Source organism: Sturnira hondurensis, unplaced genomic scaffold (genome assembly GCF_014824575.4).
Source record: "Sturnira hondurensis isolate 20B ecotype Veracruz unplaced genomic scaffold, ASM1482457v3 Scaffold0022215, whole genome shotgun sequence".
Taxonomy (NCBI): domain Eukaryota; kingdom Metazoa; phylum Chordata; class Mammalia; order Chiroptera; family Phyllostomidae; genus Sturnira; species Sturnira hondurensis.
Window position 1 is genome coordinate 15,036,914 of NW_028094846.1, and position 16,977 is coordinate 15,053,890.

A 16,977-nucleotide genomic window follows, 5' to 3' on the forward strand; every position below is an offset into this window, starting at 1 on the left:
GGACGAGTTCTTCTACTCTCTCTGAATCTCTTGTTTCTTCAGCTATAAAGTGGATTTTACCCGATCACCCTTGCCAGCTGAGACAAAGCGCGCGGGCTCTCCCCAGTGCCTTGCAGGTTCTGGAATCTGGACGTTCATCCTGGTGGGGAAGCAGGGGTGTGTCCCGTAGCTTCCCTTCGGCGAATGACCTTGCTTCTTTTCTGTGTGCAGCGACCCTGCAGAGGGCCACGCCGGGCATGGACGCCCTTTCCCGTGTCGGAGGGAGCGTGGCTGGTAGAGCCCTCGCCTGGTCCTGAAGCTGCTCAGGCCACCTCAGGGGCGTGAACGCCAAGATAGGAGGGCAGCCTCCCCGGGCCACCGAGCCATGCCTTTCGGCCTGAAGCTCCGCCGGACACGGCGCTACAATGTCCTGAGCAAGAACTGCTTCGTCACCCGGATCCGCCTGTTGGACAGCAATGTCATCGAGTGCACGCTGTCGGTGGAGAGCACGGGGCAGGAGTGCCTGGAGGCCGTGGCCCAGCGGCTGGAGCTGCGGGAGGTAAGTGTGTGTGTGGTGTGTGTGTGTGTGGTTGCGAACTCACCCCGGGGACCCGCCACCTGTCTTGTGGCACTTACCACGCTCTTGAGCCTCTGCCTGTGTTTAGAAGAATCCTGTTACGCTCTAGCACAAGCTTGATCCTACAGCCTTTAGGGGAGATGAGCAAAACACTCCCTAGGGCTTTCCCAGGGTGGTGGCCTCCCTTTGTTTCCGAGGCTGAGGAGGTGTTGGGGAAATTGAAAACGAGAAACTCTCCTCTCCAAAGTCATTCTCTGTCTTTAAAAGAATCGACTGGAGAGCTGGGGCGGAGCCATTCAGGGACAGAACTCCCATCTGGGGGGTGGATGCGGCTGTTGTTATTTCTGCCTGTTTGTTTCTATCGTTTCCTCTTCTAAGGGAAGAAGAAGAGAAGGAACACTTAGAGTGAGTGTGAGCAGTGAGGCTTTTTGTGGGGACTTGGCAAATGGGGGTTGTGTTCCTTCTAAGATTCCTCCTGGCCCTTGCTTTCTTTGCACCGTCTGTGAGACTTCTTCGGGCTTCATGCAAACGCAGCATTGGCCAGAAAGACAGATGTGCCATCACGGTTTAGAAGAGACTCTTACTTAGGGTGGCGTGTCCTTTCTAGCAAGCAAGCCCTGTTTTTTTTCAGTCTTACAGCCGTTTCCGAGAAGAGTCGGGGTGAGTAATCCATACAAGCATTGGTGTCTTGAGAGACTTGTGTCACTGGCCGGTGGGTACGGTGGCGTGGTTGGATGGTTGCCAGTGCTGAAATGACTAGTCTCCTGAGATTCAAGCCTTATTAAGGACAGATGAAGCTTTGTCATTGCCCTAGGCCCTGGGACATCATTGCCTAAGACCTCAGGGTGATGGAGAACAGGCGGGTGGTGCCTGATGGAAGTGATGATTGGGGTGTTTGATATCCCCGTGATCCTTGCGTCCATGCGCACACAGGAATTGGGGGGGAAGGTCTTCCTTCCCCCTTGGTGTCTTCTGCCGACCGACTTTTATCCTCTGCTGCACTTGAGTGCTTCTGTCTCCTGATGGTTGCCGTGTTTGTACTCTGGTTCCGGAGCTCAGGTCTTCCGCTGAGGTTGGTTCTCCCGTGTGGGACCCTGCCCTGCCCAGCAGCTCTGCGTAGCTCCGTTAGGGCCCATGTGCTGCCCTCGAGGGTTGGTGGCTGGCTCTTTTTTGATTATTACTAACTCACTTGGCTACGCATATTGACACGTAGGTATGTGCAAGGGTATGAAGGAAGAACCTTAATACTGTAGATCGGTCGAGCCGGAGATTGGTCAACATTCTTGGGAAAATTTTAGTTCTAGATCCTTTAAAAATATATGCAATGGTTTTACTGTTGAGTATTCCCACTAAATCACAATAGAGTAACTGAGGATTCTTCACATGCTTGGGGAGACAAATAGCACGTAGTTAAGTGCAGGCTTCTGAGTCTTGGATTGGAGTTCCAGTTATACTCCGGTTGCTTTTAGTTAGGTGACCTTACTTACTCCTAAGGCAAGCAAGGTTCACTTACCTTATAGGGCTGCTGCAAGTATGAAAGAGATACAGTGTGGAAAACGCATGGTGCTGTCTCTGATAACACGGACTTGTTCCAATCTGAGTCTTTTTCACTGAAGCAAATCTTGAGCAACTGCAGTGTGTCAGGCACTGTTTTAGGGCTTGGTGAAATGAAGCTAAATAAGGCCCAGTTTTATCATGAGGACAGGCGCAGACAAGTCAGGGAGCCCAGCGTTTAAACAGACAGTTAGGATTGAACGGGGGCCACATGGAGATGCAGGGCAGGGGCAGCCGTGCGGTCCTTAGAGAGTCGTGCAGCCCCGGCTGAGGATGGGAGGTCTCGGTGACAGACGGACGGAGCCTTCGGTCTTTGAACCGGGACTGGGCACGAGGAACTGGATTCTTGCAGATCCATGCGTGTGAAAAAGCAGGCCTGTTCTGGGGACCGAAGGGCCACCTCTGCAGAGCAGCAGGTAGAGAGCTGCAGTGTCAGGTGCCAGGGGAGGCGTGTCGGCAGAGGTGTGCGGTAATAACGGCTCCTAGCAGACCATTGTTTCGGCAGCGAGAGGGCAAAGGTCAACCCCGGATTACCCCACCACTGTGTTGTCACAGAGGATAAAGCGGTGAAGTCCACATTCTGCTGTCAAGTGTGTGTGGCAGTGTGACTGATCTTCTAATGCCAGGGCGTGGTTTGCATTTAATGCTGGCTTTATTTTGACGGGCCCCCAGCGGGTGCATCCACCGGAGAGCAAATCACTTTCTTTCCTAATTGTGTGCTTTTGTTCTGTGACAGGTGACATCGAAGGTGTGGGGTTTTGTGAGACAGTCCCATGGCTCCTTCTGAGCTGCAGGGTGAGGTGGAGCCATGTAATATGCTTTGCTCTGCTTTTTCTGCATCCACACCTCGAGGGGAGATGCGTCCTCCACCCAGAAGCCCAAGTAGCTGGGGGCGAACACCGGGTCCGGTCCGTGCCCCGTGCTGTGTACTGGGGGCGGTTTCTGAGTAGGGCTGCTGGCGCTTTCGCAGAGAAAGTGGAGATCCGTCCAAACTATAACAGAATGTTTATTTAGTCTCGAAGAAGGAGGCTCGGAAACCAGGTTATGGTGGACTTTTGGCTTGGCCCTTAGAAGTGTCCTGTGGTTTAGGTGCATCCTAAAAACTTTACACTAGCTTTATGTTAGGAAAGGGAAATTAATTTTGATTTCATTTTTTATCTACATTAACTCCAATTGGTGTTTTACCACTTAACTTTATCAGATAATTTTTTAAAGCAGCTTTAGGTTTACAACAAATTGAGTGGAGAGCAGCGTTCCGTGTACGCCCTGCCCCGTCCACCCCTGTCCACTTCTCTGCTGTCAACATTCCAGGCCACAGGAGAACATTTGTTACAGTTAATGAACCCACATCAGTACAGCATTATCCCCTGAAGGCCATGGTTTCCATTAGGGTTCATTCTTGGTGTTGTATATCCCTTGCGTTTTGACAAAGTATAATGACATGTGTATCTATATGGTCAGCTTTTGGGGGGTCGAATCTGGTTTTGAATGCACTGATGTGTTGCCGTTTCAAATGGCATCCAGCAGGTCCAGGCCCGGTTCCTAGGGCCAGCAATACCGTCAAGCCCAGGGAAGCTGAATCTCATAGGGTCCCTGCTCTGAGAAACCCTAGGGTTTAGAGAGCAGGACAAACAGGCACGAGAGGGAACAGCCCATGCCGAGGTACAGGAACAGGAAAGCTTGTGGGACTTTCAGGGAGGGGCCAAGTTCAGTTTGCACTGATGTGTTCATGTGTGTTGGGGAGGTGGTCTTGGTGGAGAGGGTAGGAGTGCGGAAGGGCTGGCGGGAGTCTGCCTCTGAGGATTTTAATGTGTCTGGATAGGGAATTTTAGCTAGATCCTGAGGGTATTGTTTCCAAAACGTGTCCCCCAAATAATTAAAGGGATTGCCACCTTTCAATGTATTACCTATTATGCTGAGCACTTTCTGCATATCCACTCACTTGACTCTCATAACCAGTCTGTTGGGGGGCTTCTCTTGCTACCCCTGTTAGGGACGTGGGACCCCAAGACAGAGTGAGCTGCTTGCCTTCTCTGGGCTGGTTCAAATGCAGGCAGGCAGACCCCACTGTTCTAACTCCCTGGAATGTGTAGGGACGGAAAAGGGGCCGTGGTAAATGCTTTGGGGAACACCCTTGGAAGTCCTGTAGATTTTTTAAAAAATATGTTGACTCAGTGGTTCTCAGTTATTTTAGTGTTTTATTAAATACTCTTCGAATTGTTTGGGGAATGAAACACTACTGTGAGATGGGAAGCCGTTGAAGGATTTTTAAGGTGGAGCCTGATGTGATCACCTTTCGGTTCAGGAAAAGAACCGAATAGCAGAAAAGGGATGAGGATCGGGGGACGGGAAGCACAGAAAGGCCAGTCGGGTAGACATAACAATAATCTTGGCAAGAGGAAAGAGAACGAACTTCTTAGGGAAACAGTTCTTCTTCATTGTTATACGTTCAGAAGAAAAAATAGGTATGGATTTCTGGCCAGGAACCTTATTAAAGGAAGAGGTTTAAGAAACAGAGGCTCAGAGCCCTGGCTGGTGTAGCTCAGTGGATTGAGCACGGGCCTGCGAACCAGAGGATCACGGTTCCATTCCCAGTCAGAGCACATGCCTGGGTTGCAGGCCGGTTCCTTGCAGGCCAACTCCCAGCAGGGGATGCACGAAAGGCAACCATACATTGATGTTTCTCTCCCTCTCCCCTTCCCCTCTAAAGATAAATAAAATCTTAAAAAAAAAAAAAAGAAACAGAGGCTCAGAAAACTAGAATTCTGATGCTATAGTTACAACATAGTTGGATCAGTGGACTTCACCCCTATCTTTTCCCCAGATGAAATCTTCGGGGGAACATTACTGTAGAAAATGTTTGCAGAGGGGATGGCTCCCAAAAGCTCCATCTCCTTGGGTCCCCACACCCGGTTTGAAAAATCACGGACTGACGTTAAGAGAGAAATAGTTAACACTCAGTGGCCTCATGACTGATTCTCATATTTTGAAAGTAAATACACGGAGAAGCAGCGGAGTTTGGCCTCTCGGATTGTGAGCTGGGGGTCAAACTCTCTGAGGTTGAATTCTGGCTCTACTTTCTCTTAGCTGGGGTGATCCTGGATGGTTACTTACTAACTAACTACCTGGTGCTTCCGTTTTCTTACCTGTAAATGGAGATGGTAATAGCAGCAACCTCCGGAGTTGTTGGGCGATTAGATGAGGTAGTGTTTACACAAAGTAATTGTCCATGTACTTCAGTGTCCTCCCCCGCCGGGCACCACACTCGCTCTCTGGACCCCCGCCTCCGCCGCGGGGGCCCCCGCAGTGTGGGGCCCCCGCGGTGTGGGGCCTCTGCTCTTCCTTCCTCCAAGTCTGCATGCTCCGTTTTTAGATGGCTTTCATGGTTACTCGCTGTGATGGCACATCGAACAAATCTTTCAGTTACTTGCATGGTTATTACTCGTTTAAGACTGTGTTGTCCAATGGGATAACCCCTGGCCACAGGGGGCTATTGAGCACCTGAAATGTGATAGTTTGAACTGGGATGGGCAGGAAGTGCAAAATACAGAGCAGATTTTGAAGACCTGGTATGGAAAAAGAGCTTAAATGTCTCACTAATCATTTTTATGTTCGTTACATTGTGAAAGCATCATGTTTCAAATGTACCATTTTAAATAGCATTTATCAACATTAACTTCTTAAATGTGTGGCTTTCATTATATTTCTACTCAACATGGCTCTTCTTAGGCAGGAAGCCATGCTAGTGGTAATAAATAATACAAAGGATTTTAAGAAAATGTAAAAATATGCTAGGATTACTTCCTTGAAGGATAATCTTGACTCTCCTTTTAATTAAAAAATTATAAATGGGGAAGGGATCAATAATGTAACAAAAGTACCTGAGATGCTCTTCATAGGTCAAGTCTATTCAGGACAGAGAACTGTTCTGTTTGAAAGTGCAGCATTCTTGGCCGTGTGATTTCAGTAACTCCCGGGCCTCTCTGAAGCTAGACTAAGATTGCCGGTTTTTTAAATAGAACCTAAAGAAAAGAAATCCATAATCATTTCATAGAGTGGGTGATTACCCTCCAACTTATGCCCTTTTTCTTTCAAAGATTTATATGTTTGTGTTTCCTAAAAGTTGATTCGTTCAGACCTACCAGCCATAGCAGAGATGCCCCGTATTTTGCTGTTTTCACAGTGGCTAGGGCTTTAAAGATACAGCATCTTCACATGCATTTCCTGTCATCGAGGAACAGCTAACTTCGGTCAAGGGTATTTCTGTGGCTTGCTTTCATTTTGGGAGTTGGTAGCTGAAGTGTGATCATGGGGACAGAACACCGAATTTCCTGACCCTGTCAGACAGCCGTGGAGCTGGCTGTACTTACAGTCTGCTTAACCGGGGCTAACCTGGTCAACCCTGATCAAAAATCGATTGAAAGCAGTCTGCTCGGGAGACTTGTGAATTTGTATTGCTTTTGTCTCTGTAATGATAATCACATGAAATCTTATTAGCTCCATGTCAATTCTGCAAGATAAATCAATGTCAGTGTTTGCCTTCTGGACACAGAGGCTGTAGGGGAAATTATTTCTCCAGTCTTAACTTGTAAGTCTTCTTTTTTATTTTTTTGCTTATTCGGAGTGATTTTTCTTGGCTGTGAGCTTTGCTTCTTGGGTCTGTGTTAATCTGCAGTTTCTTTTCCTGTCCTTTTTTGAAGAGGTTGGCTAGGAAACAAAGATGGTGCGGAGGTTAATTACACATGTGGCAGCTGTAGAAATCCCAGGCTACCCAGAGGAGAGGCGGACTGTGTGCAAATTGTTTTCCTACAGTTAACCAGCGAAGGCACAGTGGCTTATTTTCCAAAGCCATTGGAATGTGGTTGCATGGCGAGCAGTTTCAGAGCCGGCCCGTGGTCATCTTCAGGAGTATTTTCCACGCCTCGGTGCAAGCTTCAGTGCTTTCTGCAGTAGCCCCTGTGTGGGAAGCACGCCGACTCTCAGTTTCTGACTTTGCAGCTGAAATGGTGGCCACCTATCACAACTTGATGCAGGGAATTTTGACCTTTTGCTTCCGGATGACTAACTCTTCAGAATGCTTGAGATAAGATCGTGGATTTAATCCGTAGTATTGTCATTGCCAAGACAGCGTCTGTGACCCTCACACACAGTTGGCATTAAAGCTGTGCCATTGGTCACAAAGCTGGAAAAAAGAACCCACAAGAAATCTTTTCCTGTTAATAATCAGTGTCGGAAGGACACTGTGATCTCAACAAATAAACGAACAAACAAATCCAACACGCTCCAGATTATTTATAAAAGAAGTCTTTTCGTGATACCAAAAGAGAGATCTTACTTTTGACTCTGAGGTTCACGCACCACTCGGCCGCTGCAGAAACCCGTCTGATTTGGAGGGCATGAGCACACTGCGCTTCCTCTGTTAAAATGCACAACTCCAAGCTGAGCAGACGAGGAAACTACTTGTGAAAATGGCAGTTTAGTGTAGTTCCCCCACGTTGCTTCCTGGTGCTGCATTTTTAGTAACTGATTCAGAGGTGCGGTTCCTCTCCCTGGGAGCTGGTTCTTCAGTTTTCTTTTCTCATCATTGCAATGAACTCCTTGCAGAATTCCCAGCACCAGAGCTATTTTTTCAAAGAGAACTAGAACAATAAAATGGGATCACTAGCTGACCCAGAGATACCATGGGATGGGATGGATCTGCCTTAGGCAGGTGCCCCCAACAGTCCACCAAACCAGGCTTACGTGCATTCACTCAGGCAGCACGCTGGGGTCTTTCTGGCCATGGAGGAGGTGCTTGCTATTTGGAATCCTCCACCACACTCTACTCAACCACATGACGGTGTTTCTCAGGGAGGCTCAGCTTCCAGAATCCAGCTGGATTTTGAGTTGGCAGGTCCGTTGTGGACAGGCCTGGTGGGGTCCCAGACGGGGTTGCTGGGATCAATGGCCTCTTGGCTGACGCACAGGAGGGTGGTTGGTGCACACATTTGTCTAAGTGAGCTGTTAGGTTCTGGTCCCGTTTCCTGGGTGGCACTGTGCACACGTGGCAGAATAAACATATGCAGCATTATCAACGTGACTAGAGCAGGCTGAGAACTTTGAGACTGTTTCCCCCTTCTCTTGAAAACCCCAGAGGAGGGATACAGCTAGAGTGAAGAACAAGGGAGGCGGAGTGACAGTGGAGAAGGTTACTTCAGGCGCAGCGTCCCAGAACAGCGCGGGGATGGGGGTCTCATGAATGGACTCCGCTTCCTGCTTGGTAACTGAATCCAGCACTTCTAAAACTCGGTTGTTCTGGCTGTGAGTGGGTAGAAACTCTGTCCTCCAGGTGACCTGCCTCCTCCAGTTCCACCCCGCACTGGAAACCCCATGCATTGAGTAGTTCTGTAATCATTTTACTAGGTAAAGGCAGAACGAGTCACCGTGAAATATCCTGTGTCCTCCGGGAAAGGCTGTGTGGCAACAAGAACAAAAAAAATCTTATGCCATGAATTAGGTTTCTATTTCACGTTTGCGTTGGAAATAGTTTGCCTCGTTACTGAGCGGTCTCTACGGTGGCTCCAGTCTGTGACCTTGCCGCGTTTTCTCTTGCACCTCATCAGCCCCCTTTTTAAGTGTACGCACCTGTGTGTGTGCACGTGTACACTGTGGAATGTTCTTTCTCAGGTTTTTTGGGCGGTGAAGGTCACGTCTGGCCTGATGGTTGGGTGGGTGGGTGGGTGGGAATGACGAAAGGAGATTTTAGCCTGAAAGCCTAGGAGCAGTAAGAAAAAAAAAACATTTTTAATTTTCTTTTGAAAAATCAACTGTAGAATGTTCCCGTGGGCCCTTTATAATTTGAATGTTACTAATTTGAGTGAATGTTATAATTTGAATGAAGTATGGCCTATAAAATTATACCCCCCAATGGGCAAGGCTACTTTTAGCGAAAGGTAATAAATCGTGGTTAGCCTGTTAAGTCACTGTAACGGTTGCCCTCTCTTTCTCCACCCATGCTTATGAAAGGGCTCTTTTCCAACTCAAATAATTATTACATAGCACATTCCTGTTTGCATATATTACCTCATTTATTATATGCAGACTCGCTGCTAGCCATCCAAAACACCCTGCTGCGGCACTGTGCTCCTTACGGGCACTCCGTGTGGTGCAGAACTGCTCTGGCCCCTCTCCAGACACTTTATCAAGTACCCAGATGACCTCATTTTGAGATTCGCGTCAGCCCGAGCCATAGACCCCCCTAGGATAGCCTCCGAGGGATGTTCCCTTTCCCACCAACACCTGTAATGAGGCGGTAAAGAAAACCCTGGGGAGGCCCTGCTTCTTGACCTTTTTTTTCTTGTGCCTTTTAGATTTTCGTCGTTGAAAAGCTCTCCAGCTTCTACTTTTGCTTGCCTTTTCTCAGCTAGGTCCATATACCCTCTGTTTTCTAATCCTGGGGTTCATAGGGATGCCAGTAGGGCTGGTGAGGAGGATTCTTCAGGCTTGCCAGCTTTTATTTCTTGACGATGGTGATGGTAGCAGTAGCTTCGGCCGCAACAAAAGTGGTTACTGAGCACGTGTCCCCCACGTGCATGGTTATTCGGCATCATCTTATTTACGCCCCTTGGAACGTGCACCCCCACTGTACAGATGGGAAAGCTGTGAGACGCGGGGAGGCTCAGTACCTTGGCTGCAGGCACCGAGGCAGTGCGTGCAAGAGCTGGGAGGTGAACTGACTTCAAAGCCTGTCTCCTTTGACTCAGCCATATGTTACTTCCTCGGTACCATCAGTCACACCAGAACAGCTCATGGACTCACTGAGGCTGGGGAAGGAACAGTAGGACTCAGAACTCACTCAGTGTGTCTGAGCGGATGGAAATAGAACCTTGGCTCTGTTGCGTTTTTGTTGCTGGAGAAATGCATAGACTTCTGGTGTGAACTTGCCCTTTGGAACATCGTGGAGGAGAGCAGGTCAAGTCGCTGCTCCCAACGGAAAGTGTCATTTGAAAATATCCTGTCGAGTATTTGGGTCTGATGGAGGCAATGTCCCATCTGGTTTTCTCGTCAAGTCAGAGTGAAAACTTACCGCAGGTCTTGGTAGCGTTGTGGCATGGTTGGTCCTGGGAATTGTGAAGTGGGCAGCCAGCTGGAGGGGAGCGTCTGCGCAGGAATGCCTTTGGAAATTAAACGTGGCAATGAAAACATTCTTTTGAAGGCAGATTTCCAGGTGTGCTCTAAAGCATGCTAGGCTATAATTGAAATATAAAAGAATGCTTCAAAAGCAGTGATCTATTTTGTGGCGATTGTAGTGCTAATCCTGAAATCTGAGCGTTAATTAATGTGAAGACAGGATTGGGTGCATAAAAGCACCTGTTTTAATCATTTAGCACGTTGTGCAGGACTAGACTGGGTGAGGCTTCGAGTCTAAAGGTGAAAAGCTCGCTTTCATCTATCAAATCCCACCATGATCGGCCAAGGACAACCACTGGGGGCCCTGCGGCAGCTGCGAAGATGAGCCCCTTCCACTCGGAAAGCTTAATCTGGGGGAGAGATTTGCGGCAGGCCATGTGTAATGAAGTGGTGATGTGTTTTTAAGGACTCCAATAAGGCTCAAAAGGGGTGAATCAGTCTTCAGTGCAAATATGGTACTGGGTGGAGATACTCAACACCACGGACGCTTTCCTTTGGCAGAAGGTTTTGTCTTCGTTGTGTGACGGGTCACTTCACAGCAGGTGCAGGAACTGGGTGTTTTTGCCTTTGCCCGAAGGCTCCGTGTGAGATCCCCAGGCACTCAGAAGCCGCTGCAACATCAGCCTTGAGATCTTAGGAGAGAAGTCAGCATGGTGTCCACCCCGCACCAGCCCCTGTACCTAGCCGGGGTGTGTTGGTACCCCTCACACACACAGTTAGGATGGATGTGGGTGCTTCCTCTGCATACTCGGTGTAGGTCACGCCATTCTGTACGTGTGGTTTCTTTGTAATCTGTCCCGGAGTTAGACAGTAAAAGCCAAACCCTGTGTATGGGCTGGGGAGCCCGAGGTGGCGTGAGACGCAGGAGCCTTCTTTCCTGGGTGGTCTTGGGAAGGCCCCTCGCGAGCAGGAACTGATGTTGTTTTGCCCTTTCATCTAGACGCACTACTTTGGCCTTTGGTTTCTCAGCAAGAGCCAGCAAGCACGATGGGTGGAGCTGGAGAAACCTCTGAAGAAACATCTGGACAAATTCGCAAACGAGCCTCTGCTTTTCTTCGGAGTCATGTTCTATGTGCCAAATGTGTCATGGCTTCAGCAAGAGGCCACAAGGTAGGTGCATTTTTTTTTCCGCGTTCCGCACGAGGGTGTGGGTGAATTGTGAGGCGTCAGCTGGAGTAGATGAGCTGGTTGATTTAGGGTGTGTGTGTGTGTGTGTGTGTGTGTGTGTGTGTGTATGTTGGGGAAGAGGATGCAGTAGATGGAGGCTCTTTACCAGCTACTTTTCCACTTTAGAATTTTTGTTTGAAGCCAGATAGCCAAGCCTGGCAGTTTCTTAAGATGCTAGTGAGTTGGGTGGAATTTCGTGTCTAGCAGCATGGGAGTATTCATTGGAGATTGTGGATACAATGCGCTAGACTTGAATAAAAAATTGGCCACCTATTTACTGTTTAGTCTACTCTTTCCCTCAAAATGTCCCCAAACAAAGTGGACCTTCAATCTTTGGATTTGAGGATCAAGATGGTAACTGAAGATGGGAGTAGAGTTGAGGACAACATTCAGAAGACAAGTTTTCATTGTCCATGGATAAATGAGAGGGTACCGGAAGCCAGCGGTAGACGGGGGACCTACCCATGGACTGGACCCCTCTTCCTGCTCATTGGCTGCTTAACCTTGGAGAGCATCACCTTCCATCTTTGAAATATTTCCCTCTTGTCTGTAAAGAGGGATTTGGATAACTTCCTCCAGTTCTGATGGTCTGCCATTCTGTGATTGAAACAAATGCATTTTGTTAATACAGCTCACTGGGTGGTAAGAGTTATTCATTAAAATGTGCTAGGGAGCGATGTGTCTCCTCATCAAATGGTTGTTTTCAGTAATAAAGGGAACTGCATAAACTCTCTGATTTTCACCTTTTCCCCAGGTCATGGCATTCAGAGTGCTTGGGAGGCCATGCCCGTGGCCTGCTGGGGGCAAGGAACTGTGTTCAACTTGATTATTGAACATGTCGTTAGTTTCTTAGGTTTTGAATTTCTGAAATAAGGAGGTACTTGCAATTTTTATATACCTTTTGAGGTAATAGCTTCCATCTTTTTTAAAAAATAAGAAACTATTGTTTAAATAGGTGGAATTTTTATAAACAGAGGCCATGACATAGTTCACAGTCTGACCCAGAAAACATGTGTTCAGTCTTTCAGGTGTCATCTCCTTGAAGTACTTGGTTATGTACTGTCATTCACTGTTTTCAAGTTATTTCACTTATCTAAGGCTTTTCTGTACAAGAAATTATTTACACCTCAAAATCGGGCAATTTCCACTGGCTTTTGAGTTCTTGCTGGGTACCTTACACAGCTAGGAACACAGCACTACGTTACTAAGTACTGATCCATGGCTGATCCGTGGCTCTTGGGCCATTTAAATGCAAAGCAATGAGGAACAAGGCTGAAATGCAGGCTATAAATTAATGCACATGGAGGAAAAGTTGTCTGTGAGGAAAAAAATGAAGCATTGTTGCCTTAGACAGCATTATTCTGTGAGGTCTGGTGTCGTAGAAGAGCAACTGAATGGTGAAGCACTCAGACACTGTGCTTCCTGAATTTAGCAGAATCGGTTTGTTTTTTTTTTTAGAAAAGTGAAGACTTGTGAGGGTGGAGTAGCAGCCTGAGGATATTTGAAGACTTGTGGGGAGGGAATTCTGTCACTGCTCTGGGACACAAAATTTGGGCTGATAGTGAGGGAAGTTCAAGGAATTGAGAGACTTTGGTTACTTGGCTGAACCTAAGAACACAGTCTCAATAACGATAATGAAATCCATGTAAAAGTGCAACAGGCAGACATGTAAAAAGGCAAGCGTCTCGAAGTCTGGAAGCGAGTGGCGTCGAGAGGAGAGCGGTGTTTTGACTGCCATATTGGGTAAGGTGTTGGAGGAGACCAGTTGCTTTCAATAGACCAGGACCTGCTGTGGCACAGTTACCTGGAGTATTATTATAAATATGGATTCTAAGGCTGTACCAGAAGTCTGAGTGGGAATATCTATGGCTAGGGATCGGGAGGATGTATTGTTGAAAATAAAAAATATTCCTCAGGTGGTTCTGATGTTCATTCACACTTGGGAATTGATAGATTTGTTAACCTCTAAAGCTCTGTGCAATTTTAGATTTTCCAGGTAAGTAAGATTAACACCGCGTTATTTGACTGTCAATATATGCACCCATAAGCTGAAACAAAGCAAAAAGTGTTTACATCTCAAAATTTGAGGGAAAGAGCAAACATTTTTGGTGGTGATGGTGATGGATGCTGGAGATTAGGTGCACTTTTTTCCTTTAGAATTTCTTTCTTTTTTACCCCTTCCTCACATTTCCTTTAGAATGTCTTCTTGCTCAGTTAGCTTGGCTTGTTTAAGAAGTTTGATAAGCGGGGACAGAGTGTTTTCCAACCCAGGATTCTAAAACAGGCTCTATTATAGGCTCTAAAACAGTTTTTCTGTTTCATTTGCTCAGAAAAACTAACAAAGTAATTTAAAACTTTAGAGGACATTTTTAGACTTAAACATTGGAACTAAATTATGTAGATTTCAGCTCTGACCTTTTTATGGCAAAGGATGTTTAAAGTTAGGAGCTGGGTTTGCACAAGGAGTGTGTGTGTGTGTATGTGATTTGGCATTGCAGGAATTTTTATTGCCCTCAGGGGTCTGGAAACTGGACTGCACTAACGAGGGTGTCAGAACAAATCAAAGACTGCACCTGGAGAGAGGGAGAAATGAGAGAGAAACATATTGTAGGTGAAGAAAGGCAAATTTGTAGGTAAAGAAAGGCAAATTTGCAGAGAAATAAAGGACAGAAGAAGGGAATAAATAGCACACACTTGGGAAGGTTGAAGGTCACCAGCAGTGACTCAGGTGTGGTGCAGTGTGACCTGCTGTGGGTGGCAGGCACACAGACTATAGAGTATAAAGGAGACTTGATTGGGACAGAATCACGTTTTTAAGTGCCCGAGGTTTCTGGGTTTGACGTTAGAGACGAATAGATGAGCTGAATTCAAGGTGAAGAATACTACTGAGTCTTAGGAGTCTATTTGTGGGGGGTGGGGCAGGAATCTGAGCTGTCCTGGGAGGTTTTAGAAGCATCTGGGGTCCCATCTGAATGTTGAAACTTCCAAGCAGAGCGGCTGCGTGGCGGAATTTCAAAGGGATGTTTCAGGGAAGGAGGAGGGTTCGTGACTAATTCTCCAGCCATCCACTGTTACCCAGGTTACCGGCATCTCAGGTGGGAGATGGGCCTTGGCATCCGAGAGCACCTGGGATCTGCCATGTCTGACACAAAACAGTTAGTCTTTGTGATGCCCACGGAGGAAGATGTTTGCATAGATTAGACACAGAAATCTGTCTTTCATTGTGGGCAGCCCGTTGGAGGAGGCAACCAACCATTCAACCATCTGCGCTTAAAAAATAAGCCTTTGTCTGCAGCCAACCAAACTTGTTTTTATCCAACGCATGTTTGCAATGGTTCGGCCACTTCTATTGGACAGTAAAACAGGTTCTATAGCCTTCGTCAGAACCAGCCTCCTCTTCTCTCTGAATACAGACAGAGAATATAGAACTAAGACTCTGGGTTTTTGTCCATTTGCTTGTCTGATGTATGTGTGAACCCATATATATTAAGGCACAGAGTGGGGAAAGGAAGATTAAAAGGCGTGTGTTGTGATTTCTTGTCCCCAGGCAATCCCGCCCTTGAAAATTTGCAGATTAGCAGGCTACACAGAAGAGCACAACACAAATGTGCAAATGTTGTTGCTTGCAACCTAAGAAGGCAAGACACTTTGTTAAAATGATGAAGACCAGATTTTTTTAAATTAGAAAATTGAGAAGCTCTGTGTCTTTGACATTAATCTTGACATACCGTGTCTCCTCTCATCTCCTGGGTGTGACTTTTGAAGAACAAATCTCTTGAGTAAGTGAGGGAAGTCGGCCAAGATGCCATGATTGAGCCGGAGGAGAAATGGACAAATCAGGCCCTCGTTTTAGGTGGTAACTGAAGGACAGGGAAAAAGATATCAAAAGGAGAATACACACAGGAGTACACAGAAAAGGAAAAATTCTCTTGCCTTTCTTGGAGAAGCGCGGACAAACTGGTGAAAGGGCACTGTAGTGGACAGAGGGAGGAAGAATTGTGAACCCTTAGGAATGAAAAAGATTCTTAAGTCTGTGAACTCCACTCCAAAGCTGTTGAGAACACATTACCTTGGAGCTTTAAAAATGTTCATTTTCCTGAAACCTCTGCGTAAAATGATGAAGCTGCTATATTTTTCTCCCCGTTTTGCTTCGCTTCTCATATTCCTTTTTAAAAGCCAGCTTTTCTGCTCGGCAAAGGAACTCTCGCTCCAGCAGTTCATCTTCCCCTGACTCAAAGGGAAGATTTTTGTAATGTGTTTTAATCATTTGCATAGCAACACACTCATTATAAACACATGGTTTTCGGGTTTTTCTGGACACGGAAAGAGAAACGATGGCTTGTGAGAGGTGGAGAAATTTTTAGTCAAACAGAAGGATACTTAATAATAGCAAGAGGAAAGCCACAGGACTCCTGGCCAAGATGACTGCTTTTAGTTTAGCTCTGGGGGTTTTTCCAAGTCTTTCTCCAGCGAGGAAGTCCCTCTTGATTTTGGTTTTCTTCCCCCCTCCCCCAATACCAAAGAGAGAACTTTTCAACGCAAAAATCATTTTTGAAGATGGAATTTAAGCTTCAAAAGTTGACGCTGCTGACCGCATGCATGGTTTGAAAAATATTTCAGTATGGGACATTTTTTTTTTAACCAAAACGTGTTTGCCTTTGCATTAGTCACTGTGGAATGGTATGTTTCCCCAGTGCAAAGGAGCTTTTAATTGTTCTAATGAGGTCAAATAACCTTGCCTTTTTTTCCAGGACTGGTTTTTGCCCTGGTGTGTAGGTGGATGGTGCGCTCTGTATTGAAGCAAAGCGGGGGAACCATTGCTGTACCCAGCAGTCACCCCTCCCCCCCCAGGGACAGCCTTAGCACACTGTCGAACATCTGGCCGAAACTCCGGGTCTGTGGGACCCGGCCCAGGCTCCCTCCGCCTAGTGGGTGCTGTCCCCCAGTTTTCTGTCCATCCCCGCGCGTCTCTAAAGTGGAGCTCCCCGCTCCTCTGCCAGGTAAACTGTCTAACACTTATTCCCAGAGAGATTTCAAACACACTTAATCTCTGTATGGGATTGTGTCGGGGCATTTCTCCAAGTTCAATGGTGTTCCTGTCTGGGGGGGAACTCCCAGGGAAGGCCTCATCCCACACCGAAAACCACGCCGTGGAGGAACCATAAAGAGGGTGCACGTGTCTTTTACAGGTAGCTGAGTGACAGAGGGGTTCAGTTCTGACATCCTTAGACTGTGATAGGAGCCCCTTTCCTGCCAGTGACGTTTCTGGGTCAATGGCGTATTGATGGTAAAGCCAGATTAAGGGAAGCCTTCCCTCCGCCCCCCATCAAGGCCAGGAGGGGGTTTTGATTTATTTCGTTGTTAAACCAGGTTTCAGGACCAAGTTTTAATGACCTTCCTGAAGCTTTCTTCACCTTTCCTTTCTTCTAAATGCGGATGCTGTCCTCGGTGAAGAAGTCGGTGCCCAACCAGTGTTTAAAGTGTCTCTTATAAAAGCTCTAATTATGGTTACGTTTCCATTTCCTTTTACA

At 47.0% G+C, this 16,977-nt stretch overlaps 1 protein-coding gene across 2 annotated transcripts in view; it reads left to right on the plus strand.

The window, feature by feature from the left end:
• Positions 1–16,977, plus strand: part of PTPN14 (protein tyrosine phosphatase non-receptor type 14) — a 159,671-nt gene that overhangs the window by 62,991 nt on the left and 79,703 nt on the right. For both annotated transcript variants that reach the window (XM_037034869.1, XM_037034870.1), the window contains exons 2-3: positions 211–538; positions 11,220–11,389. In XM_037034869.1, coding sequence (XP_036890764.1) covers positions 365–538; positions 11,220–11,389 — 344 coding nt within the window. In that variant the 5' untranslated portion in view covers positions 211–364. The remainder of the gene's footprint in view (positions 1–210; positions 539–11,219; positions 11,390–16,977) is intronic.